This window comes from Nelumbo lutea, chromosome 5, assembly GCF_056320005.1.
Source record: "Nelumbo lutea isolate HS-2025 chromosome 5, American lotus-T2T, whole genome shotgun sequence".
Lineage (NCBI taxonomy): Eukaryota > Viridiplantae > Streptophyta > Magnoliopsida > Proteales > Nelumbonaceae > Nelumbo > Nelumbo lutea.
The window spans coordinates 6,395,262-6,421,076 of NC_142688.1; the positions used below are offsets into that span (position 1 = coordinate 6,395,262).

Below are 25,815 nucleotides of genomic sequence, written 5' to 3' on the forward strand. Positions count from 1 at the left end.
AGCAGCTCGCCACACTCACCGGCCCCGCCTAGGTGACACATAATCTCCTTCTAGAAGTGAGCTAGTTGTCACCAATCTCATCGGGATCACGGCGTACACCAACGGACTTTATCTTCATCCCGCCTGAATTGGATGAACTTAGATGAGCCTTATCAACTTACTCAGAGTCCATCTTCGGGAGTGGAACCGACTTTGGGTTAGGCGAGCCAGTGATCTCGGACACACATCATGAGGCCCACGACAATTTGCCTATATAAAAGCTTTGCCTCCAGCCTCATAAGGTACATGCGATTTAGCTCTCTCATACCATTACTCTCAACAATCTCTTTCGTTAATTTAAGCATCGGAATGCCCACACCGGGTAAAGTATCCCAAGAGATCTAATCCTCGTGTCTTGTAATTCAACCTAGTTACATAGCAGTTCGATGTAACTACCTTCCAATAAGGAGTGACCTGATCACGCATCATCAAATAGCATTGTGCTTTAGTGGTGTTTTTATTTGTAGTCTTAAGTCAGGAAGTCTGAAAATATTTGGGTTCTCTCCATTTATTTTTCCTTTTAAACTTTTTTTTTTGGTTTTAAAAATAAAAATATTGTTAGTTAACCAAAGTTTTACCGTTTGGTACTCATCCACACATGAGAGCACATGAGAGTAGGGTGCACATGTAAACACTAGACGTGTTCATTTCTGATTCGAAATGCACCCCGGCCCACACTGAGTGGAGGAGATCCAGACTCCATTAAAAGTTAGTAGACAAAATTTCTTGGATGCATTTACCCTCTACTAACCTCAAATCCTCTTACATTCTCTAGTGTGTAAGGTGCCAATCGGTTGGTTGATAAGGCTATGTTTGGTTTGAAGGAAAAAGTTAGGGAAGCCTATACAAGGTTAATTTGTAAAGGTTACCCTACCTTTCATTTCCTCACTTTTTTCTTCAAACAAAACACAACCTAAGGTCTCTTGTTGGTTGTAGGTAGGGGTGTCCACGGTTCGGTTAACCGAACCATGACACTTTTTTGTAAACCGACCTGGTGGTACTGGTTTTTTCAATTCTCCAAACTGAAATCGAACTAGTACCACCAGTTAACCGGTCCACTAGTTTCAGTTTTTTATCGATTCGGTTCTTCAGTTTTTCGATTTTTTATATTTATAATATTTATTATACAAAAATATATATAATATTATATTATAAATAATAAATGATATATAATATATTATAAACATTTGAAAAATATATATTATTATTGAAATTGGTTTACTTGAAAAGTGGTATTTTCTATGATTTGAATGTTTAATATTATTTATAATTTTTACATATTTTATTAGTCTTTTTTACATAACATTGAAATTGTTGAATGTATCATCCCAAACTCCCACTTATTACTACTATACATTTTTACAATCACTGTTCTAATTTGTACAAATCTATAAAAATTTACGAGGCCTAAAAATCAATAATCCAAAAAAACAATTTTTTTTACACAATTCAAAGAATTTGAATTTGACGCAAAAACCTGTTATCACGGTTACCCTGCCCCACATCCATTGAATATACATGTACCGAATATATTGGCGTCTTAGCGATGTGCGGTCAGATGTCATGCTCTCAGTAGGGGTGGTCATTTCAGCCCAGCCTGCATAAGCCTGGTCCGGAAATTTTGGGCTTGGGCTGAGTTATGTGTTTAGGCCCGGCCTGGGCCCAAGCCCACATCAGGCCCGCAAATTTTAGGGTCAGCCTTAGGTTTAATACTTCAAGCTCGACCTGGCCCGTATATATTTAAATTTGTACATTTTGTGTATAATGTATGCATATGTATACATGTTATTTTACATTATATTATATGTTTTATATATAAATATTATATATTATATGTAATATTTTATATTAAATAATGTATAGAATAAGTTTATATACATGTTATGTCATTTAATATAAAATACTATAGATATGTATGTTTTTTATATGAAAGACATTGGCCCAGAATCATGTATGGCCTGGCCTGGGCCTATGTAGACCTAAGATAGGGCTTATGTCTCAGGCCCAGGCCTAAGCTATAGCCCATATGATAAGTGCAAAGCCCAGCCCAACCCATGATCACCCCTAGCTCTCAAACTTATCACAGTAGTTGAGTTGAGCCTACATGGATACAATGTTTTTTTGGTAATGCGTGGTTTGTAAGGAGTACAAATGCAAATACTTATAGTATAAATACATAAAATAATACAAAATATAAGATTTTACACTCTACATATTTGTATTTGTACTATTTCCAAATTGAGCCTAATGGATAGAGGTATAAAGCGGGTCGTGCCGCCCGACACAACCCAGCACGAATTTGGACTGGCTCGGCACGACTGGCATGACAGTTCGCGGGCCGTGCCAGACCCGACATCGTGTGGGTCGTGCCAAGCCCAAAATCGTTCAGGTCATGCTGGGCCGGGCTGACACGACACGACTGAGTGGGCCGTGCCACCCGTAGGCTGCGTGCTGGCACGATCCAACTTGCAGCCTAGCCTAGTACAACTCATATATACTATTTATATATTTGTATATATCTTATATGCATTTATATAATATTATATAAATTATAATTATATAATAATATATAGTATATATTATATTAATAAAATAACTAAAATTTTTAATTTTATTATACTAATTTGTTTAAGTATTTTATATATAAGCAAATTTATACATAAAAATTCATATAAAATTAAAATTTAAAGTTTTTTTGTCAATTTTTTTTAAATAAATAGCTTTGACCCAATACACGGTCCAACCTAACCCAAGACTCGGCTTACGGCATGACACAGGCGTAGGCTGTGGGCTATGCCATGCCGACCCCCCAAGTTATCCCTGGGGCGGCACGACGTGCACTTTGCACCGGCCGCCCATGGGCCGTTCAGCCTAGCACTCTCATTTTACACCTCTACTAATGGATTCATACGATGCGAAGGGTTCTATGTTCTCACGTAGTATCGTACTCAAACCTACTATGATCATAATCATTGTGAGATGGGCGGTGAAGATGTTTAATTGTTTAGCATTCGCACGATTGGAGAAAACGCGCATGCGCTACATAACTGGTGTCCGTGTCTATGTTCTTGCATGTAATTAAACCTGAGCTTAGTAAGCTAGTTGGAGTGAATTCGAGAGGGAGATGATCAGTATAATAGAGTCATGACATGCAAGGAGATGATCAGTATAATAGAGTCGATAAAATAGAAAACATATAACAATTGAAAGACTTTGTGATAGAAAACTTAATAGTAGTACTTACAGAAATTTAGCTCACACATGTACAATAGCACACTCTCACAATGTTATAAGAAATCTCTCGAAAACAAAACACTCAAGTCACTCGGAAAAAAAAAAAATTATTACACTACTTGTAAAGACTTATAGACTTCTCTTCAAATCTTGCACCCAAAACTTTGTACACCCTCTACTTGAGATATGGGAGATTTATATAGAGGTGGCCAATGTTTTCATAGCGATATCGCTTTAAGCTACTTTATTCGATCTTATCTCTAAGGCTTTTATAATTGAGATGCCTCTTGACATTTTCTTATTGTGCACCTTAATCATTGAGATGTTACCTTATCATCATCTTGTCCTATTAGGAACAACTGTCGAAACTTTGACTGTTTCGGATTAGATGGAATCCTCAATTAGTTTTTTTTTTAGCAACTTTAGTGTTTTTTTTTTTTTCCAAGAGATTTCTTATAACATTGTGAGGGTGTGTTATTGTACCTATGTGAGCTAAATTTCTATAAGTACTACTATTAAGATTTCTATCACAAAGTCTTTCAATCTTTATATGTTTTCTATTTTATCGACTCTATTATACTGATCATCTCCCTACAACAATAGCAGTCATAATACCAAGAATGGTACCTGTGGTGGCAAAAACAATCTTGATGAAGCCAGAATAGAGAAGAAAACAACGCAGAACATTTCTCGACAAGAGTGGATTGAGTAGTTGTAAGTGTCCAGTTAGTGTAGTTGAAACAGTTTCTACGAGGGTATTTGTTACTAAGGCCAAAGTAATAGAAGAAACTCAAACGTGAGTGAAAGTGATCTTCATGAAACAACAACAGCAACAACATGAGGAAAAGCAAGCCATGTCTCACTGTCACACATTTGAGTGGTTAAAGGAGCTCTTGATTACAGATGTGCCACGGGAAGCTCAATAACAAGTCTCTCCCGTGTTTATTCCCATTTTTGTCATTTTAGGTTTTTTTAATCCAAAATTAATTAAATTTTATGTTGTTTGTCATTCAAAATTCACTTACTTCAAAATTTTTGAGGTCCGTGTATACTACTCCTCATTGTGAGATTGTGCTGTTGTCATTCTGATAACAATCGTGCTGTGATGTGGCACGACCGTGAAGGTTGATTGATCGTGTTTATGAATGTATACATTTATATAATATTATATAAATTATGATTATATAATAATATATTAATAAAATAAATAAATATTTTAATTTTATTATACTAATTTATTTAAGTATTGTATTAATAAATAATTTTATATATCAAAATTCATATAAAATTAAAATGTGAAGTTTTTTGTCAATTTTTTTAAATAAATAGCTTTAACTCAATACACGGCCCGACCTAACCCAAGACTCGGCCTACACCACGACACGGGCCTGGGCCGTGCCGACCCCCCAAGTTATCCATGTCGCACTCCCGTTTTACACCTCAATTTAATCGATTCATACGGTGCGAAGGGTTCTATGTTCTGGCGCAGTACCGTAGTCAAACCTACTGTGATCATAATCGTTGTGAGATGGGCGGTGAAGATGTTTAATTGTTTAGCATTCGCACGATTGGAGCAAACGCGCACGCGCTACATAACTGGTGTCCGTGTCTATGTTCTTGCATGTAATTAAACCCGAGCTTTGTAGGCCGGTTGGGGTGAATTCGAGGGGGAGCATCGAAACCAAATTAGGGTGTTTCGGCCCTGTGACCTAGTATAAATAGCTTGATCGCAGTTTTTTTTCTCTCTGAGCATGCGAACGCGCGGAGACAGTTGCAAAGCACTGTAAATCTAGCCAGCTCTAATTCGAATCCTGAAATTGGTACCGTATCATATTATGTCGACTTTCTTTCTTTCTTTTTTTTTTTGATTCGATAAATTTGATAATATAGTATTCGTTTTTTTTTTTTTTTTTTCTTTTTAAGTCTCCATCTCTCGTTTTCTTTTTTAGAATTATTGTTCATCTTTACTTTTGCCGAAGTATCTTTTCTGTGTTGAGATGGACTACCCTTAGATACGCTGGAGCTATAGTGGCGTCATGGAGCAATGCACAAGCTAGCAAGTAAGGGCCTATGTTGTTAGAGGCGCAGGGAGGTTCTGGTTAAGGACTAGAATTAGGGTTTGAGTTATTGTCTAGAGGAGGGTTCCGGATTAGGGTTTTTTTTTTTTCGTTAAGGATTAATTTAAGTTGCGACATGTTATTTATCTGTGGAGCTTGAAGTGGTCGGTTTTAAGTAGGTCATTGTTACTTGTGATATTTGTTTTCAGTTCGTAGATGGTTTGGTTTTTGTTATTCATTGTGTTCTTTGCAAGTTAGGCTGCTTTTGTTTGCTCAAGTAGTATTTTTTTCTTTACAAATATCTTTCCCATTCTTTATATAATAAATTCATTGGAGGAAAAACGAGTATTAAAGGAAGAAAATGTTTAATTTGTCCAAATTGCATGTACAATGGCTTAAAAAAAGAAGAAAAAATATGCATGTACAATTGTCCAATTGTGACTGATGAGTTTGTCATGTTTCTATCTGGGAATGCTAAAGATTTATGTTCAGGAAGTCCAACAAGCCCAGTGTCTTGACGTTTTTATAGGACCATAGTCATTGATTTTTGTTTTTTGTTTTTTTTTTTAATCTAGAATTCTCATATAATGAACTTAACAATTCTTGGGGGTGGGGGGTTGGCGTATTGAAGAGTTTCTTAACATAATGAATATGGTTTCATGAGTGAGGAACATAAGTTTACCCGTTTTCTTTCATTGTGACCCTAGTTGCTGAAATTAGAAGGGTTTATTTTGTTAATGCTAGATGATATCTTTATGTTATTGACCTGACAAATGTTAGTCCTCAGTCCTAACCAACACTCTTCACACCATAAAGAAGAGAAAGGAAAGGTCTTGGTAATTGGTATATGTAGAAACTAGAAAGATACCATAAACCTTGCTTCCCATGGTAGCTCGTAAATGTTATGGAATTAAATACCTTCCTGCTGGTTTGAAAACAACCTCTTTAATGGCAAGATGTCTCCAACCTGATTTAGAGTTGTATGTAGTTGTTTTTTAAACAGATAAATGGATAATATTGCATTACAGTGGCAAGAAAATGGAGAAATAAACCCAATGACAGGATCCAGAGCATTGATGTCACCAAGCATGTATTGTTTTATAGCAACCATATTTTTTTCATAGAGTGATCAGTGCTGTAATCAACCATTTTGCTGATTTCAGTTGCCTTTCTTGAATTGAGATGATGGACTAATATGCTATTTTCCATGAGAAAGTGTTTAACTGCATTCAGTTTCCATTTTAGTGCTCAGAGCTATCTCTTAGGGTCATTCCAAATTCCGGTACTTGAAGTACCTTTGGAACTAGCACAGATGATAACTTTCTAAAAGACCACCACTTCATACCTCCTTACTTATATCATCCCTCCCATCTGTTTCTCAACTTATGGGATAACCTAAAAAATGTAATTTTAAGAAGATAAACAAAACATGCTAATTAAAAAAAAGATAACAACATGTGGTGGTATTGTCAAAACTCAAAAGTGTTGCCTAGGCATCACAATAAAGGTGTTTTGGAGGCCTATTGCCTAGAATAAACAACTAGGCGAGTAGTAAAGTTATAAGCATCCTAACGGGGGCATGTATGATTATGCCCCTTTTTATATGCTGATTGGTTTGGGCTTTTATTTATAAAGGCCATTACCTAATATTGGCCCCAGCTATCTGGGACCTTGGGAAGGGCCACTTGGATTATGGGTCTAACTATTGATCCCTCTGTTTTTCTTTTTCTGGCACAAAGTTGCTGCTTTTTGATTCAAATTCACAGCATCAAACTTGTCAGCCCCAGATTTTACCATTGGACCAGGCAATGTCCCCTATTGGCTTTGCTCTTTAAGAGGAAGCATCATAGACTCCCATTTGTTTGACTTTTTTCCTAGTTGGGTTTTAAATTGAGAGATCTATAATATTCCATGCTCTTGGTTCCTACTCTCGTTGATATTTCATGAACCTATTTCTTGTCCCATGCAGTTCAACTTTCTTTTTTGATAGACAAAGAAACTTTTATTAAAAATTAATCAGATTGTGTACATACAGGCATCTCAAAACAAAAAGAGACGGGAGATGCGACCTTAGGTACAAATCAGCTTACAATTGAACCCAAAACATAGATTCCCTAAAAACCTATTGCTTAGCTAAAGTGTCTGCTAAGCCATTAACTGACCTCTTTTGCCACTGTATTCTCACAATCATATTAGAGGTCATTAGTTTGAATTTCTTCGTAGTTTCCTTTTAGGTCCAAATAACAGAGTCTGGATCTATTAGCCACCCAACTACCATCTTGGAATCCCCTCAATTATCAATCTGTCCACATTTAGCTGTTCTGCAAACTGCACCCCCTGCAGGACTGTTTGGAACTCGGCAAAGATAGAGTCCCCTAGGCCAACTGGGTCTGAAAACAATGAAATTATATTCCCGTCTTCATCCCTTATCACACCCCTACACCTGATGCCCACGGGTTTCCGAGACTGCTGCCATCAAAGTTAGGCTTTAGAAACCCTTCTTCCAGTTGATCCCATGCTGGATTAGGTTTGGCTTTTTAGTGTTTGAAGAAAGTGCAACCTCTCCCCAATTCTGCCAGATATCATCAAAGGAGAATGGGGAGAACAATTTTAAGGTTTTAACCCATCGCATAGCCCTTGTTTTGATGCAATCCCATAGAGCCTCTGGGCTTATTTCCTTCTTATTGAAGAATCTGGAATTCTCTTCTTCCCAAATGGTCCAAACCAACACAACTTTTGAACACCTCCACATAATTCTACCCCTCCACTTAGATCAGATGAAGGGAGAAGGGGTGAAAAGGCCAGTGACCTGCATAGGTGCTGACCACCTACACCCAAAAAGTACAAGTATTTTTCCCAAAGGCTTTCAACCATCAGGCAGGTGACAAACAAATGAAAGCAAGTCTCTCCACTGGCTTTACAGGGGATATACTAGTTTGGGGACAAAGACAAATAAAGACTAGACCTTTTGATTTGTAGAGCATCTAAGGTTTAACTTTACATGGTAGACTTCCTAACAGCTCACACTAACCTTAGGTGGGACAGGTTTGGCCTCGACTTCTTTGGAGTGGAAAGAGGGGGTTGAAGAGTTTAAGCACATGGAGGAAAAGAAGAGGCATAGGTGAAAACACCTTTGGGGTGAGGGGTCCAAATTCTAGAATCCGACAAAGATGGATCTAAAGTAAAAGGCTCAAGAACTTTCAGAAGCAAAGCAACCTGGTCAAACTCATGGTCCTTTAGATGTCTTTTGAAACCTAAGTCCTAACTATTACCAGTTAAAGGGGAAAAGATGCAGCCCTTTGGATGGGTTCGTTTTTAAACAATGACAAGGAATACAAAGAGGGATAGAAGTCCTAAATGGTAGAATTACCTATCCAAAGATCTTCTCCGAATAAAATTTTGTCTCTAGTGTAGACATTGTCCCTAGTAAGGCTTAAAAACTGAGGAAGAATGCCATGAAATGGCTTTCCAAGGTGATGGCAGCTTCACTCCCCATCTCAAATTTCTTGCCATTTGAGGATCCTCTCCTTCACAGAAAACAATTGTGTCATCTGCAAATTGTAGGTGAGTCACTGAAATGTTCCTACCAATCCTCAAACCTCTACAAAGTCTTCTTTCGTTAATAGCCTACGAAACACATCTGCCACCAACTCACCAAGGTTAAAAGAAAAGGTGATAGGGGGTCTCCCTGCTTGTGGGAAGCAATCTTTAACTGCCCCGTTAAAAATAACTGAATAATGGCATGTTTGTTACCAACCATCAATCCATGCACACCATCTATCCAGTATCCACGAACCCACAATTCCTTAAGACCTCAAGTAGAAAAGACCAATCAACCACATATGCTGTCAAACATTTGTTCTCTATATATTTGCGTTTCCCCTAATCATATGGAGCATCTTTCTGGAGATTACAAATTTACAATTGGTGTCATTTTTTTCCTTTCTCAATCAAGTCATAGTTAAATGCTTTTCTTTTTGGTGGGCTAAAAATGTGGTTTCTTTTTTCCCTATTGATTTTCTTATGATACAATAATCTCTAGTGATTTCTCTTTTGATGCAACAATTTTGAAGGTCTTAAATTTTTGTATATATGTTTCAGATGCTTGCCTTTTGAAGAAATGGCCAATAATCCTCAATCATCTGGAGCACAGGTAGTGTAGTTTTCTTTCATTCTTTAGAAACTGCTATTTGTTTAGCTTTTTACTAAACCCTGATGAATCAATCAACATTTCTATGAAAAGCCACTTCGGCCGCCTGTAGTTGGTTCAGCTGGACCTCCTCAAAATTATGGCCCTCCCATGTCTATGCAAGTAGGTTTTTCTTTTGAGTTTTCTGTTTTTATCTCTCCTTTTATATTAATAGTTTCTTCTCTTAAAAGCTAACACATTGTAATGCATGCTATTTTGCAATTCAATCTTCATTGCAGTTTCGACCTGTAGTTCCAATGCAACAACCACAGCCATTTATTCCAGCTGCTTCTCAACAGTTTCGCCCTGTGAGCCAAGGTATTTCTGTATCAAATGTTGGAACACCTCCTGCTCAAGGTCAGCAACTCCAGTTCTCTCAACCAACACAACAGTTGCCTCCAAGGCCTGGTCAGCCAGGTTCTGGCCCACCTTCATCACAGGCAATTCCAATGCCTTATCCTCAGCCAAACAGGCCTATTTTATCTGTGTCATCACAGCCTCAGCAAAATGCTCAACCTATGTCTGGTATAGGTGGCATGGGCATGCCTCTTTCATCATCATATACTGTAAGATATTGCTGCTGCTTTCGTGGTTGTTGTTACACATTTTAAGTATTGGTGAAGCTTCTTATTTTTTTGATTTCATGTCGTTGCATTGTTGCAGTTTACAATATCGTCTTATGGCCAGCCACAAAGTAACATTAATACCTCTACCCAGTACCAGCCGGTATCGCAAATTCATGCACCTGTAGTACCAGCTGCAGGACAACCTTGGTTGTCATCTGGAAGCCAGAGTGTACCTCTTGTTACACCTGTGCAGGCGAACATTCAACAGCCTTCAATTACAGCTGCTCAAGTTCCGGTATGGTCTTTTTCATTATATTCTTCACTTGGTTGTTGGTTATTGATTATATATGAATCTTATACTGATTTACCAAAAGGAAAGTCCCTTTGATATGTCTTTTTCCTTTTCTTTACTTTCTTTTCCCCCTTTGCAATATATGCTTTTCTTGATTATGTTTTTCTCCTGTTTTGGAATTTCAGGCAACATCTGCTCAGCCAAGTCCTGCTCAACAGTCTTCATCAGATTGGCAGGAGCATACTTCAGCTGATGGTAGAAGGTACTGATTGTTATTGGCAGATTGATTGTTAGTAGTTGGTTTTGGTGACTTCTTTTCATGTTCATTTGTTGTAAGCTTTTAGTTTTTTTTTTAATATAATTTTGCACACAATAATTACAGATATTATTACAATAAGAAGACCCGTCAATCTAGTTGGGAGAAGCCCGTAGAATTAATGACCCCTATTGAGGTGAGTCATGCTACCTAATATTTGTTTCACATAATGAAGAGCTTCATCTCATATTCCTTGTCAATCACACCATTGATTGCTTTGAAAGTTGAATTCACGTCTCCCTTTGTGGTTGTTGGCAATAGTAGCTGTGCTTATATTGTGGAACATTGTTTTATGCGGATTATCTGTTTGTTTGCATGTTCTTCCTCTGGTCTGTAGATGTCATGGCAAGTCAGGAGAAAAAAAAGACTGCTCTGTTTGCTCACATTTGAAGGCGGGGTTTTGCTTTCTCAAGGCAGGCAATGATTGCTATTTACTTTTTATTTTATCATGTAGAGTCATTTCCTATGAATTGGTGGTTGGATATGATTTGTCATGGCAAGGGTTTAGTAAAGGCTGCTGTTTTCTGAGCGAATTTTAGACATGATATGATTTCTTTTTCTATTATTTTTTTGTGAGACTAGATGGAATTTATTTTTTGTTGATAAATATTGATGGAAATTATTCTTGATGGGCAGCATGTTTGCAGGGTAGATGTACTACTATAGTAGTTACTTCATTTTTTTTTTCTATTTTAAAGGTGAGAAGTAATTGTATTAAGTGTATAAACTATAGGAGGACAGCAGCCCTCAATCAAGTACAAAAAGTGTCCCTGTATATATGCATATCACATTTACATTCAGTTCCTGTGCATCAAATTAAAATGAAATGGCCGATCAATGATCCAAAAATGGCTAGCCGGGTTACATTTGTTTCAGGTTTTATGCTTGCTTGGTTATCAATTTACAATATGGTTGCTGCATTGATTAAAATTGTTGTTTGAAAATGCATCTGGGTGCTTTCTATAGTTGCCTTAGTGAGAGTAGCTGGTTTTTACTCTCTGAAGACAGCAGATAGCTGTTGATTGGATAACCCTGAAGATGCAGAATAAAATGACATTTTGATGGGTGTTGTTTAGGCAATCCTGCAGCATCTGGTATTGAAGCGTTCGGAGATCATGGTGGGCATATATATTGTGCCCGATGATTGTAGAGCTTTGGACCCTCAAGAGCTAACATTATCAGATCTGTCCAATGATTGTAGCTCTCTTGCAGCAGAGCTTTTGGCCCTCTTACAAGGCTTAAAATTTGCTTGGTCATCTGGTGGTTGGGCTAACACAGTAGTAGGAGACTATCAAGTAGTTGTCAACTGGCTATCATCAAGGGAAGAAGATCCTTGGACCTTGAGATTTTTGGTTAGTGAAGGAAGCGGGTTGGCCACCATCTTGAACTGCTTGTTGAGGTGTTCTCCTAGGTCAGCAAACAGTATGTCAGATTTTCTTGCTAGGACAGGGTTGCAGGGCAGAACCTATTGTAGAGTGTTCCTTTGCCAGGAACAAACTTGTTAAGCTTATGGGGTGTCTTGGCTTCAAGGTTTAGTCAGCAAGAAGTTTAGTATTACTTTCCTATACTCTAGGGATAGGAACATATGGAGTTTTTCTCTCCTCTTTTTAATAATGTAGCTTAATTTACTGTTTCTTACAAATAAAGTTGCCTTGCATGCTGAAATTAGTTATATGATTTTTAGTGCCTTGATGTGTCCAATTAATTCTAATCGCATGATCACTAGATGCATTTCTCTATTGTATGAATATCTTTAATATGTTTTAGTTATAGAGTTGTAGTTTTTAGAATTTGATGATGTTTTATTGCTAAGAAAATATTCTGATTTGTCTTTATTTGGTGGTTATCTTCACATGTTTTTTTGTCACTTATCTGACATCTATAGCATTTTTAGAGTGGTCACAGGTACACATGCTTCTCAATTAAAAGGTATGGGATACTATGGATCTGCACTGCTTGGAATAACTACCATTGACCTATCTACATAATTAGTTATAATTCTTTCTTCATGGGCTTTTGTGGCGGTTCATCGTTCTCAAGGAACCTTTTTCTGGTTCTGTTACATGTTTAGAACCGTAGAACCACTGTAACTACTATTGGCATCTTGTTTGGCCACTTTCATGCTCGTTTGTTTTAACTCGTTAATTTGTTTCTCCTTTTAATGCTGAAAATGAAACATTGTGTGGATTTTCTTAGTTGTAGGGCTTTCAAAGAGGTGCCTTTCTCTTTCTTTTTTCTTTCATTTTGCATCACATGTTTCATATCATTGAAGTGATTTGTTACACGTTGAAGGGATTGGAAGTGCTAGGGGCAGACCAAAAAGGTTGAATTAGTGAGAAATGATTAAAGGTCCCATTCTTTAATAATGGATATAGTACTGAACAGAAACAGAATGTAGTGGTGGAACAGGATTCAGGTAGCTGACTGCATATAGTTGGGATGGTACTTAGATGGTGCATTTTCTTATCATTGTTTGTCTAAAAAGATAAACTGATTGTGTTACTTTCTATCTTATGTTGGAAGCTGAAACAGAAAAGCAACATCTCTTAGTACTCCTTTTTCTTTGTGATTTTTTCTCTTTATATGGTTGATCTTTCTATTGTTAAGCTTAATCCACATGGTTATGTTTTTGATTTATGTCCTTATTTTTCTATTTGGCATTAAGTACATGTGTGGAACTTTTCTGAAATAGTAGTTCGATAATATGTTTTAACTTAAAATAGTAGATTTTATTGGCTGGTTGTCCAGGACTTAGTGAATTATAATTAATTTAGCCTTGTAATAATGGATTGCAAGAGATTTCCTGCTGAAACGTTTTTGAAATGGCATTTTGATAATTTTTTCACTTGAAGTTGTTATTGTTACTAATGGACTAGTACTTTCCCACTATGCTATTTTGTGTACTAGTCGAGTTCTGTGGCAGTTGAGGATTTTATTTGATCCATTTCTCTGTCTCTGTTGCTATCACTGCCATCTATACGCAAACCAGTGTTTTAAAAGGCATGGGAGGCATATGCCTAGAGATGCACCTCCAGGTGTGTTGCCCCCAAAACACCTTGGGGCGTATGCCTCATGTGCAAGAGGTGTAAACCTCATATGCCTTTTTGGATGAGGAGTTGATGCAGCAGCATGTACTTGGTTAAATCACTTTGAGCCTCTTTGGAAACCCAAACAGAAGCTAATAGATTTGAAAAAAGGAAGAAATGGTCTGGAAATGGGTTTTTGCCTCAATGCCTCATTAATCATTATGGTCTTGAAGGAAATTTGTGGGAGAACTGGTAAAAACTGGAAGTGGAGTGTACTTAGTTTCTGTTATTTTGAAATTATTATTTATGGTAATTGAAGGACTTTCTATTTATAGCATTTCTCGTAATTACTATTTTTAGTGAACTCATGGCTTACTATTTTTAGTAATTTGTGATGTTTTTAAATTAAAGTAGTTTTATTTGGGTTAGGAAAGTATTATTAGAGTTGTTTAGGAGTTGGAGTCCTTATTTAAGTGTCCTAATGGATTAATAATGTGTTTGTCTTAGTTCTAGAGTAATTAGGAGTTGTGTTGGATCAATTTCCTAGTACAAATTGCAGTCTGAAAGAGGACACCCAAGTTAGTATGTTGAGTCTATAAATAGTCATTGTAATTGGAATTCAAGAAGATTGATTTGAAGAAATAAAGTTTGGTTTTCTGTATTCTGGTTGTTTCCAGAAGTTTTTCCTCTTTCCCCCTCTATCTTATTTCTTCTGTCAGGCAAACTGTCTCTTTGCTGTTTACACTAACAGCAAGCATTCTACTTGTTTTCCCATTCATATTCTTCATTCCTATAGAAGTGGGGAGAAATAGGTTATTCTGGGTTGGGGATGGGTTAAGAGAGTTTATCTTATTGAATGAAACTGATTATCTTATTGATCAAAAAAAGGGAAAGAAAAAGAAGAGAAAGGAGAAAAGAAAGAAAAGACCCCACTTTCAGCTAGTGTGATTAAGTGATTTAAAAGGAGCGCCTAGGCACACTTTAGGGTATGCTCCTCGCCCAGGTCCTTGGCACATCCCTTTCAAAAGGTGCATGCTTTTTATGTTTGCTTTTATTTTTAAATTTTCATTTGAATACGGTTTACATGTTATGCTCGTGTTTAATATTTTTTGATATTTTTGATATTTTTTTAATTTTCTGTCTTTTTTTTTTTAAATTTTAGCATTATTTTTTTTTGTAATTTTGTGCCTTTCTTCAAAAAGGTTCCTGCCTCACCTTGCGCCTTGCGCCTTAGGCGCACGCAAATTTGCCCTTGAGCTTTTAAAACACTGGTGTGATGCATCTTCATTCTTCTTAATATAAGATATCTCTCATTAAAGAAATCAAAAGATGAGATCTTCTTTCTTCTTCTTCCTCCTCCTCCTGCTCCTTCTCCTTCTTCCTCGTCTCCCTCCTCTTAAGATGCCTCTTATGTTCTGAACTACACCTCAAGCGTCCAGATTGTGGAAAACTTTGTGTCACGCCTCCACATTTTAAAACATTGCCACCGATTTCTTTGTACGAAACCACAAAGTTTTCACATACAATTTTGCCCATGCAGTACAAAAGGCCTTGCTTTGCAGTTGAGAAATAGTATATGATTTAGGGGTGATCATTTCAGATTGGTCTGGAACTTTCCAGGATTGGGCTTAAGTTTTGTGTTCACACCTGTGTTGGGCCTAGGTCTGAGCCTGACCGCCACATGTTATATATATTATGCGTATGCATATATATAATATATTTGTGTGTGTTATTTTGTGTCATGTTTTATACATAAATATTATAATATGACACCTTTAGATCCATATTATATACAGTATTTTACACTACATAGTGTATAACATAAATTTTAAATATATATGATATGTAATTTATTATAAAAATATTATATATATATATATATTTAATACCATATATTTAAAGACATTGGACTGGAACCCAGCCTGGGCTATTTCCCTTTTCATGGGTGCTAAGCCTCGGTCAGTCTGGCCCATGATCACCTTAATATGATTCATGCCTTTGTCACCTTTTATCTTATTTTTTTATATCCTTAATATCACACTTTTCATTTTGCTACCTCTTGTGTTTTCAATCCCCTTGAGTGCAACTGTGCAAGTCAGCTATTGTAAATGTGTTGAGTTCTCCCTTGAAGATTAAGATGTGGGGGCTAGTTAGGTAATTGTAGTTAAAGGTAAGGTTTACGGGTCTATTGGCAAGTATAAAGCCATATAAAACTCAAACTACTTGCAAAGGATAAATCTGAACATATGGTGTAGACTATACAAAGACATTTGTTCTAGTTTCCAGGATGAAATCCATGTGTATGCTACTGTTTGTGGTGGAAAATTGTTCTTTTTTCTTGGATTTATTGCACCAGGACAGTCTTGGAAGGTGCATCTTCTTAAAAGGCAATCTATGGGTTGAAATAATTGCTTATAGCTTTGCTTGATATGTTATGAAGGCCAAAAGTTTATATCATTAAGACCTTGTAGGTCATACTGTTTGTACAGTGAGTAGTTCATTATGACATTGATTGTTTATGTGAGCAGCATTTGGTTGATAGGAAATTGTCCTGAAATTCTTTAGTTCAAGATTTCCTTAAATTCTGAATTTGAAATTGAAGATTTGGGGAACCTTAGGTCCTTCCTTGGAATAAAAAGATATCTGCATGTCTTACATAAGTATGTATTAAATTTGTTCTAGAAGCTACGCTATCTTGGTTGCAAACCAAATGAAAATCCCATTGATCCTAATTATAAACTTAATTCTGTTGTGAGGAGTTGTTAGAAGATAAAGGAAAAACTCAAGAGACTAATTGCGAGACTTTTGTTTCTTTGACAATACCGTATTATTAGCTTATGCTATTGGTGTCACTATCCAATACATGCATGCACCCAATGTTCCCAACATTGATGTAGTTGAAAGAGTGTTGAAGTATTTGAAGTCTTAACCAGGTAAATTTATCTTTTTTGCAAACCATCTGCATTTTAGTCTGGAAGCATACACAGATTATGACAGATGGTTTATATCTGGATATTGCACCCTTGCTGGTAGAAATATAGTAACATAGTGAAGCAAGAAACATTCTGCTTTTAATAGATCAAGTGTGGAAACTTTTGGACCCATAATCATAGTGTATCTATGTTGTTGACATTATTATTTATCAAACTAAGTGTGATAGTTGATGGGCCTATATGGTTATATGCTGGCAGGAGAACTGCTATATATTGGAATTGGCGAGTTTGCTTAATGAGGATTATAGTACTAATACTCTTATGTGTAAAGATGCTGGGTCCTGTGCTTCCTTTTTTAGTGGAAGGGTTTACCATAATCTGTTGAATAGAGAATGGCATATTCATGCATATGGTGATTATGGACAGGGCTTGTAGGCTTACCAGGTCCAATGACTATATAACATTATCTGAAAGTTCTTGAAGGTATTGATAAGTTTGTTTTGGGAGTTTATATTAGATTCCTTCGTTGCTGCTACACCAGGCAAAATAAAGGTTAATTGACCTCAAATCTAAGATTACCTTTATTTATTAATTTGATGGATGGCTTGTTAATTTTTTTTATTTGGCATGAGACATTCGAGAAAGATTTCTTGTAGGAAAATTGCAAATATTGAAAAAAAGGATGGAACCATATGCATGCCATGGCTGATTGGGGGCAAGATAGAAGGATGTTTGCTGTTTTTGGATATTTATAATCTGTTGTAGTCTTCTTCAAATATTTTTCAATATTTGTTTTTTTTTTCTGTGCAATTTCCTCTTTTTGTTAAATATTAGTGTAATGCTAATTTCATTTACCTGAGTCTATCACTCTATTGGCTGTATTGTGATATTTACCAATTCATGCTGTTTGGTAGGTTTATGTTGAGTTTGGTTAATATGAATAGGATAGCATCTTGTATATTGATCGTAATTCCTTTTTCTAACTTCCTTTTGTGAAAGAAATTAATTTTATGTGCTGAACTTCAATATCACTCATTCAGTTTGTCACTATTACAGAGGGCAGATGCATCAACTGTCTGGAAGGAATTTACAACTCCAGAAGGGAGGAAGTGCGTGATAAGTTCCAGTTTTATAAGAGTTCTTCATTTTACTGAGATAAATGTTATATAAGAGAGTCAGTATTATTAGAAGTATACCTATGTGCACATGCTAGGCACATTTTAAGGCTTGCAGTCATGCACTTGCTTCAATCCAAGCTCAACCTGCTTCAAAGGCATGCACCTGGTGTGCATTGTGCTTCACCCCTGGTGCACACCTTCTTATAAGTAATGTAACTAGGAGATAGACAAACACATTGAAAAGCTTGCATGCTTGTATAATTGAGTGTTTTAATAACTTCTCTATGCTCTACATTTGTCTGCTTTCACTTTCACTTTAAGGGTCCGTTTGGTTTGTAGTCGGAATCGGAATCAAAATCCTTTGGAATCAGAATCGGAATGGTCTTTTCCCATAGTCTGTTTGGTTCAGACAGGAATCGGAATCAGAATTGAAATAAGCTGAAATGGGGTTTCATTCCCAAGGGAGGGGGAGGGAATGACCATTCCCTTTAATGGGGGAATGCCATTCCAGTAGGAATGGGATTCCGATTCCCAATTAAACAGTTGGCATTCCAATTCCGATTCCAGACCCGTATTCTTCCTATGAACCAAACCGGCCCTAAATTTGTTTTATATGCTACACTTGTGCATTTTGACTTGAGTTAATTATCTTTTTGAAAAATTTAATTTCTTTTAAGAAATTTGAGTTTCCATATTTTTATGTATTAATGTTATTTATTTATCTTATACTTTTGTTTTTCAAAAATGTGCACTTTTCTTTGTCCTGTCATGTGCCCTACCTTGTGCCTTTGACGCTAGAAGGCCCTTTGGCTTTTATATCATCTGTTGCCTTCAAAAAACTCTGACTAGAGTTCTGGCTAATGTGTTTTGCAAATTATTTAAATCTGAATATTGAGGTTTTTGCAGGTATTATTACAACAAGGCTACTAAACAATCCAAATGGACAATGCCTGACGAACTTAAGGTGTCACATTAGAATTTGTTGAGATATTTGTTTTTTGCTCCCAACTTTTAAGGATTATCTTATTCCCTCTTTTTGCATTTTGTAATCGTGTTTTGCACTTCAGTTGGCACGTGAACAGGCTGAAAAGGCAGCTAGTCAGGGCATACAATCGGAGACTACCATGGCCTCTCAAACCGCTTCTACTCTCACTGTATCCTCAGTTGAAACACCATCTGCTGCAGCTAATCCACTTGGTGCTACATCAGCTGTGACACCCATTGTAGCTTCAAGCCCGGTACCAGTGACACCCGTTGTTGCTGCTATTAATCCACTCCCTGTGGTGTCTTCTGGATCACAAGCTGTTCCTGTTGTACCTGGTGCAGTAACAACGAATGCAGTTGGGGTCAACTCTCCTGCGGCAGCTATTGCTACCGTACCAGTTTCTGTTCCAGGTGGTGCTGGAGTTCCTATTGCTTTTGCCAGTGCAAATACTACAGCAACGTATGCATCTTTAGAAGCTCCTAGATGTTGCAAACTTGCTTAAGATTTAGCATTTGTCTGGTATTGGATTTTTTAAAAAGAATTCCCTTTACATGCCCACATTTGCAGGAATAGTGCTGAGAATGTGTCTACTCAAGATGTTGCAGCTTCTGTGGATGGAGCTTCTGCTCAGGATTTGGAGGTACTGCTCATCTTTTTTAACAAATTGAAAACTATGCATCTACAACTCAAGTACGGATTATGATCTGAAATTTGGTAATTCTTAAATCTTAATAATCCTTGTTTTTGTTACTGGAATTTACAAAAGTTATAAAGTATACGCAATACATGCGTGTGGATTGAACCGACTTAACTCTATAAAGCATAAGTAGCTGGTAATCATTTTAATCTGTTGAATTGATATCTTAAGCTGGGCAATTACCCAATGTTGGTCCTGACTATTCAGGGTCTTGGGTGTTGTAAACTGTGCAATGGTAAACTCTTAGACAGAGAAATGTGTGGGTGCATGTTGTAGTGAGTGATCACTATGCAACAAATTCCAAATTTTAGGTATGTATACAGTTCACCCCTCTCAAGAGCTTGGTAATGTATTGAATCTGTCTAGATGATTTAATAAATTTATTCATGAAGATAAAATATGTGTTTTTAAGGCAGTCTAAATGGGCTTTTAATGAAGCACACTTGTCCTTGTTGGGTAATCACAGTGTGATCTTGAGCCATCAGAAGAAAAATTTGGTAGTGATAATGACAAATATCAGAGCCATAGAAACACTTTTCAGTAATGAAATTGACGATTTAAGGATTTGAATCATTTGAAAATTGAATATCAACAAGGCAGCCTTAGAGAGATTTGGCAAAATTCTAAATGGGCAACTGGGTCTTTGGTTGCAATGGCACTAGCTGCCCTACATGGAAGGGAGAATAGCTTGGAGCTACTTTTCTACCCTTGATGTCCCCTGGTTCAGGAATTGTGTCTTGTCACCTGTTATCTCTTGTTAGTTGTATTTTTATCAATGTAGCCAGTGTTGCATGGACACACAATTCAGAATCTAGGATATATCTAGAACTCTGACCTGGCATAATGAAAAATGTTACTTATTAGTGTTCTAAGGAGAAAAGGCAGTCATCATTTGCATTATTGGTTCTTTTTTGTCAAATATGCAAACAGAAAAAGGAAAATATTTCATAGAAGTGTTCCTCAAGATTCCATGAAATGTCAGAATCTTTAACATGCCCAACAATGATATCTCCTTTCATGATTCTTATTGAGATGACTCTAATATCAAGTCTTCAACTGTATCTCTCCACCCTTCTCATGTGCCACTCAGTTATTCCATAAAGGGATGCCCTGCCATTATGTTTAGTATTCAACTATGCCATCTGTAATTTAGCTTCTTTGGTTGAATTTTATCCATAGATGTTAGAAGGCAGACCGTCTAGGTTTATTCTCTTGTTCCCTAGTTTATCTTCTCCTCTTTCATTTCTTTTCAGTCACTGCTATTTTCTTGTTGCTTCATACTTATGTAATACTTTTTCTTTTCTGGTTTAGCCAATTACCTTGAGCCTGCAAATCTCAACCTCTTTACCAAAATCTTTACATCTGAAAGCTTTTGCAGTGCATTTTTCTTTGCTTCCATGGACTTCTTTGGCTGAAATAGAATATTCAATTTTAAATTGCTCAATATTTTTCTCTTCTAACTACACCCACAAAAAATAAAGAAATGAGGTTTGCTTTATTTTTGTGTTTTTTTAAATAAGCATTACTAATCAACATCTCCACATTATGAGCAGAATTGTTATTTTATGTTTTTATCTTAGATCTCTCCTCTTTATTATGGGTAATTGTATGTGATGCTGATTATGCTACATCTGATTGCCTATCAACAAGAAAATATGCTACATCTGATTTTGTTGAAATTAATCCGTCTGATTCTTTTGAGTGACATGCTTTTCTCATTTTATGGCACATATGTGCTTTTTTTGACATGTGGATGCTGTTTACGTTTATTAGGAAGCAAAGAAAGGGATGGCTGTTGCAGGCAAAATCAATATTACTCCAGTTGAGGAGAAAACAATTGATGATGAACCTTTGGTATATGCGAATAAGCTGGTAGGGACTTCGGATTTGCCTTTCATGGTTGATTTTTAGTTGTATGCTGTCTGAGAATTTATGGCATGCATTAATATCTCTTATCAGGAGGCAAAAAATGCTTTTAAAGCACTTTTGGAATCTGCAAATGTTGAATCTGACTGGACTTGGGAGCAGGTAAGCAAACTACATCAGCGTTATTCTAAGCCTTTCTGAATACTATGTAGTCATTTGATATTGATGTTTCTATGGAAAATCCTAGGCCATGAGGGTAATAATTAATGACAAGAGATATGGTGCTTTGAAAACTCTTGGAGAACGGAAGCAAGCTTTTAATGAGGTAGCCCTTTTGGCAATGGAGTTCTGTTCATTATTTGTTTAATTTTTGTACAATTATACATCTCTTACACCTAATCAATTTGTTGACATTCTGTTTGTTATTATATGTCAGTACCTGGGCCAGAGAAAGAAACTGGAGGCAGAGGAGAGACGCATGAAGCAGAAAAGAGCACGAGAAGAATTCACAAAAATGTTAGAAGTAAGTTATTGCTCTGGGAATGTGCTATATGCTATTAACTTATGAGTCTTTGTTTCTGATGCTGTTATTTTTACTTGAATTACATTGCAGGAGTCCAAAGAGCTAACCTCATCCACGAGATGGAGGTCTGCATCTTCTCTTACACCTTTTTCTTATCAATAATGCATAATAATTAGTGGTTTTGTTTATCATTTCAAAGAAATAGATGCATAAGAGATATATAAAAAAGGGCTAAAACTCTGGCCTGAATGTCCAATTGATAAGCTTTTACAGACACTATCTGCTCATTCCTCCCTAAAATTCCTCTGGCCAGAGAATGTTCCCTCTGGAAACCATCACTTAATAGTCAATTTATGGATCCCTTGTAATTAGATATTCCATAAGGATCAATGCCCCTCTTATCCAGTCAATAGCAACATGGGAACCTCCCTTTTTCCGATCATAGGTTAAGCTTATAGCATTCATTAACCGGTGGGCCTTTAGAATGATAGAAACTCCATGTACATAATATTGAAGTCTAATTATCTATTTTGGAAGGGCCTTCTGTTGTCTAGTTTGCACACAATTAGGAAAGTTACATTTCTTTCGAAAAAGATAAAAAAGAGAATTCTGTGAGTCCAGATCCCATGGTTTTATTTTGCATTGCTATTTAAGTGCTATAATTAATGTTCTGGACAATCTTTCAGCAAAGCCATATCCATGTTTGAGGATGATGAACGATTCAAAGCTGTTGAGCGACCTAGAGATCGGGAAGATCTTTTTGAAAACTATCTGGTGGAACTTCAGAAAAAGGTAATATCTATTTAGATTTTTTGAACATATCTTATATCCTTCTGCTGGCTAAAAGATGAATGCATCATTCTTTAGTACTTTGTTTTAATTTTCGTTAGTAAAGACAACTGTTTACCACACTTCTGTTTTCCATTCAATGGGTCCAAACTACAAAACCTAACCCAAGCTTGATTTAATTGAAATTCTTCAAGGCTAGATTGTCTTGTAAAGCATGGAAACAAAAACTACAAAATTACCAGGCATTTAGAAGTTAGAATATTCTGACGGATCTTGTCTCCTGGGCATCTGTGGAATATTCCATTTTTGGGTTTTCCAAGTGAGGCTACTATAGCAATTTTTAAATTGGGATGAGTCAAAAAATGGGTTATGGACTGTAGGTTATTGGCTTTTGGGTATCATGGACTGGCCCACAGCCACATGACAAAAATAGGCTTCCTCTTGGGTTTTCACCTATGACCTTCACATGGATATGGGCTTGAGGTCAGATTAGTTTGGGCCCGCCAATGTTGCATCCGGATGATTTCTAAAACTTTATAAAGGAATTTTGCACAACTGTTATAAAGCAATATTTAGGGAGGTAAAATATTGGGGAGGTGGACTGCTAACCAGTGATTTAAAAGGCGTGCCGAGGCGCATTTCAGGGTGTGCGCCTTATGTTTGAGCGGAAAAAGTGATTAAAGGTTTTAAATGCTTGAAAATGTTTTATATGTTTGATTATTTTTAAATTCTCATTTGAATATGCTTTACGTCTTTTGTTTCTGTATTTTAATTTTAGATAATAGGTTTTTTAAAACATTATTTTAAAGTTTAAGTTCTTATTTTTATTAATATTATGTTTAATATTTTTTGATTTTTCTGACATTTTTTTTATGTTTTAGCTTTTTTTATAATTTTGTGCCTTGCTTCAAAAAGGCACGCGCCTTGCCTTGCGCTTCGGGCGCAAATTGACCCTGCGCCTTTTTTGCGCCTTGCTCTTTTAAATTACTGCTGCTAACTAGGTAAAACTACTTTCCACCAGTTCTAAGATGGGTATTTTCTTTAGAAAGATTTTTCTCTTAGAGAAAACGAAAAAAGGGGCATGGTTTGATTTCAGTGTTGGGTATGAAATTTACCTGGATACAGCAAGGTCACAGCTTCATACTTTATTGGGTATGAAATTTACATTGTAAAGTGAGGTAGAAGTAGATATTGGCTTACCTTATTTTTTCATGGCTGCTTTTGGCTGTCATGGATCTTGTAAGCTGAAGGAATAACTATAAAAACATCATCATCATCATCATCATCATCACCATCTTCTTCTTCTTCCATTCCTTGCTTTTTCTGATGAATAATAGTAAATTTTATTAATTTAAAAGCTGATTTAGAGTTGTGAATTCACACAATATCCCAGGGAGAGGCGTGAGCTGCAGCCCTTCCTTGAATCTTACAAGTAAACTAGGAAAGAAATACAGGAATCACAGCTGAGCCCAAAACAGTTCTTCCCTATTTACCCCTTGCTCGGCTAACACATCGGACAAAGTATTTGCTGATCTCCTCACCCACTGTGAAGAGACCAACATATTCCTTGTCAACCAACTGAATTTCTTCATTTCATTCTTGTAACGCCATATTGCATCTTCAGGATTTTTCAACCAGCCTATCACCACTTTGGAATCCCCTTCAATTATTAGATGCTCCCAGCTGGTTTGCAAATTGTACCCCTTGTACAGTAGCTAATAGCTCTGCTCTGATAGAGTCCCCAACTCCTAAAGGGCCCGAATAGGGCAACAGAATCTCTCCCTTCTCATTTCCCAAGACTCCCCTATTCTGGAAAATCCTGGATTACCCATGCTACTTCCATCAAAGTTTAGCTTTAGTTAGCCTTCAGATGGAGGAGACCAGCTTGTAATTGACTTGTCCTTTAAAGGTGAACACCTCGCTACTGCTGACCAGTTTCTCCAAAGGCCACTAAAAGAGAATTGATGAAAGATTTCCCAAGTTTGCAGCCAAAGTATTGCCCTATGCAACACACATTCTTTCAATTCCTGACTGCTCCTTTCCTTTCTTGAAAGATGCTAGCATTCCTTTCTTCTCAAAGAGTCCAAATCATGGCAGCGTGAGCGCATCTCCACATAATTCTCCCTCTTTATGTAGGCCAAGAAAATTATTCCATTCCTCGTTTCACCAATATCGTTTAACCTTGAGACCTTCAAGTAAAAAGGAATGAGCTAAAGTGAGAACAAATAACCTTGTACAAGAGAACCTTTTTTTGATTGTTTATGCACAAATGGACTCTGTTATCTTTATTATACTAAGCATGTGTAAATGGATTAATTCTTGGTTATAGAAAAAAGGCTACAAAGTGTTAACAATAAAAAGGCTATAGTGTTTGGGGTTCTTAGTATCTTTTTTATTGCGAATGCATTTTTATTATTTTTGACACTCAATGTTTATCTGCATGCTTGAGTCCAAAAATATTTTGGGTTAATCCTTCTCTATCATCCTATGTTCATTCTCCATGCTGCAGTTGAAAGCATCTATATTGACCACCGGTCATTAGGGGTGTACAATTGGTCGGTTCGGTTTGGTTAGGACCGAAGACCTAACCGACTATTCAGTTTGACCATCCCTCCCAGTCCCAACCGAACTAACCCTAACCGAATTGAATATGGTTCGGTTGGGTTTTAATGATTAATAAACACCTAGCTAATAATCTTTAACCTTGGTTTTAATGAACAATTAATGCAACTACAGTTATTTAATGAACAGTTGAATGACTAATTATTAAAGCAATTACACTCATTCTTCACAAACAATTAATGAATAATTAATAATTAGTGTAGACTTTAATACTCTAGTTGTTTAGATTCTCTAGGCTATTTAATTAACTATTATTATTTAAAAGCTGGAATAGGCCCAACCTTCCAAAGCACAACGGGGAATTGCGAATTGATCATTACCTATTGAAAAAGATAATTTTTATTAATTAACAAGTATAAAGTGTTGAATGGAATATTATATATTTAATATACTTAATTAAATACAGCCACTAATTCGGTTTTTGGTTCGATTTGGTTGAAAAGCTCAACCAAACCGAAACAAACCGATATCTGAATTGACCATATCAAACTAGCTTATTCGGTTTCGATCGGTCATTTTTTGGTTTATCAACCGAATTTGAACACCCCTACCGGTCATACTGC

General features: G+C 36.5%; 1 protein-coding gene across 4 annotated transcripts in view; it reads left to right on the plus strand.

Moving 5' to 3' along the window:
* The first annotated feature begins 4,894 nt into the window (after positions 1-4,894).
* The window catches only part of PRP40A (pre-mRNA-processing protein 40A), a 32,764-nt gene continuing 11,843 nt past the window's right edge, over positions 4,895-25,815 (plus strand). For all 4 annotated transcript variants that reach the window (XM_088942891.1, XM_088942894.1, XM_088942892.1 and 1 more), the window contains exons 1-17: positions 4,895-5,093; positions 9,432-9,483; positions 9,574-9,642; positions 9,759-10,085; positions 10,183-10,380; positions 10,563-10,639; positions 10,760-10,829; positions 17,709-17,761; positions 18,677-18,734; positions 18,838-19,214; positions 19,323-19,395; positions 21,226-21,324; positions 21,412-21,480; positions 21,566-21,643; positions 21,755-21,841; positions 21,932-21,966; positions 22,528-22,633. In XM_088942891.1, the coding sequence (XP_088799017.1) occupies positions 9,451-9,483; positions 9,574-9,642; positions 9,759-10,085; positions 10,183-10,380; positions 10,563-10,639; positions 10,760-10,829; positions 17,709-17,761; positions 18,677-18,734; positions 18,838-19,214; positions 19,323-19,395; positions 21,226-21,324; positions 21,412-21,480; positions 21,566-21,643; positions 21,755-21,841; positions 21,932-21,966; positions 22,528-22,633 (1,809 nt within the window). In that variant the 5' untranslated portion in view covers positions 4,895-5,093; positions 9,432-9,450. The remainder of the gene's footprint in view (positions 5,094-9,431; positions 9,484-9,573; positions 9,643-9,758; positions 10,086-10,182; positions 10,381-10,562; positions 10,640-10,759; positions 10,830-17,708; positions 17,762-18,676; positions 18,735-18,837; positions 19,215-19,322; positions 19,396-21,225; positions 21,325-21,411; positions 21,481-21,565; positions 21,644-21,754; positions 21,842-21,931; positions 21,967-22,527; positions 22,634-25,815) is intronic.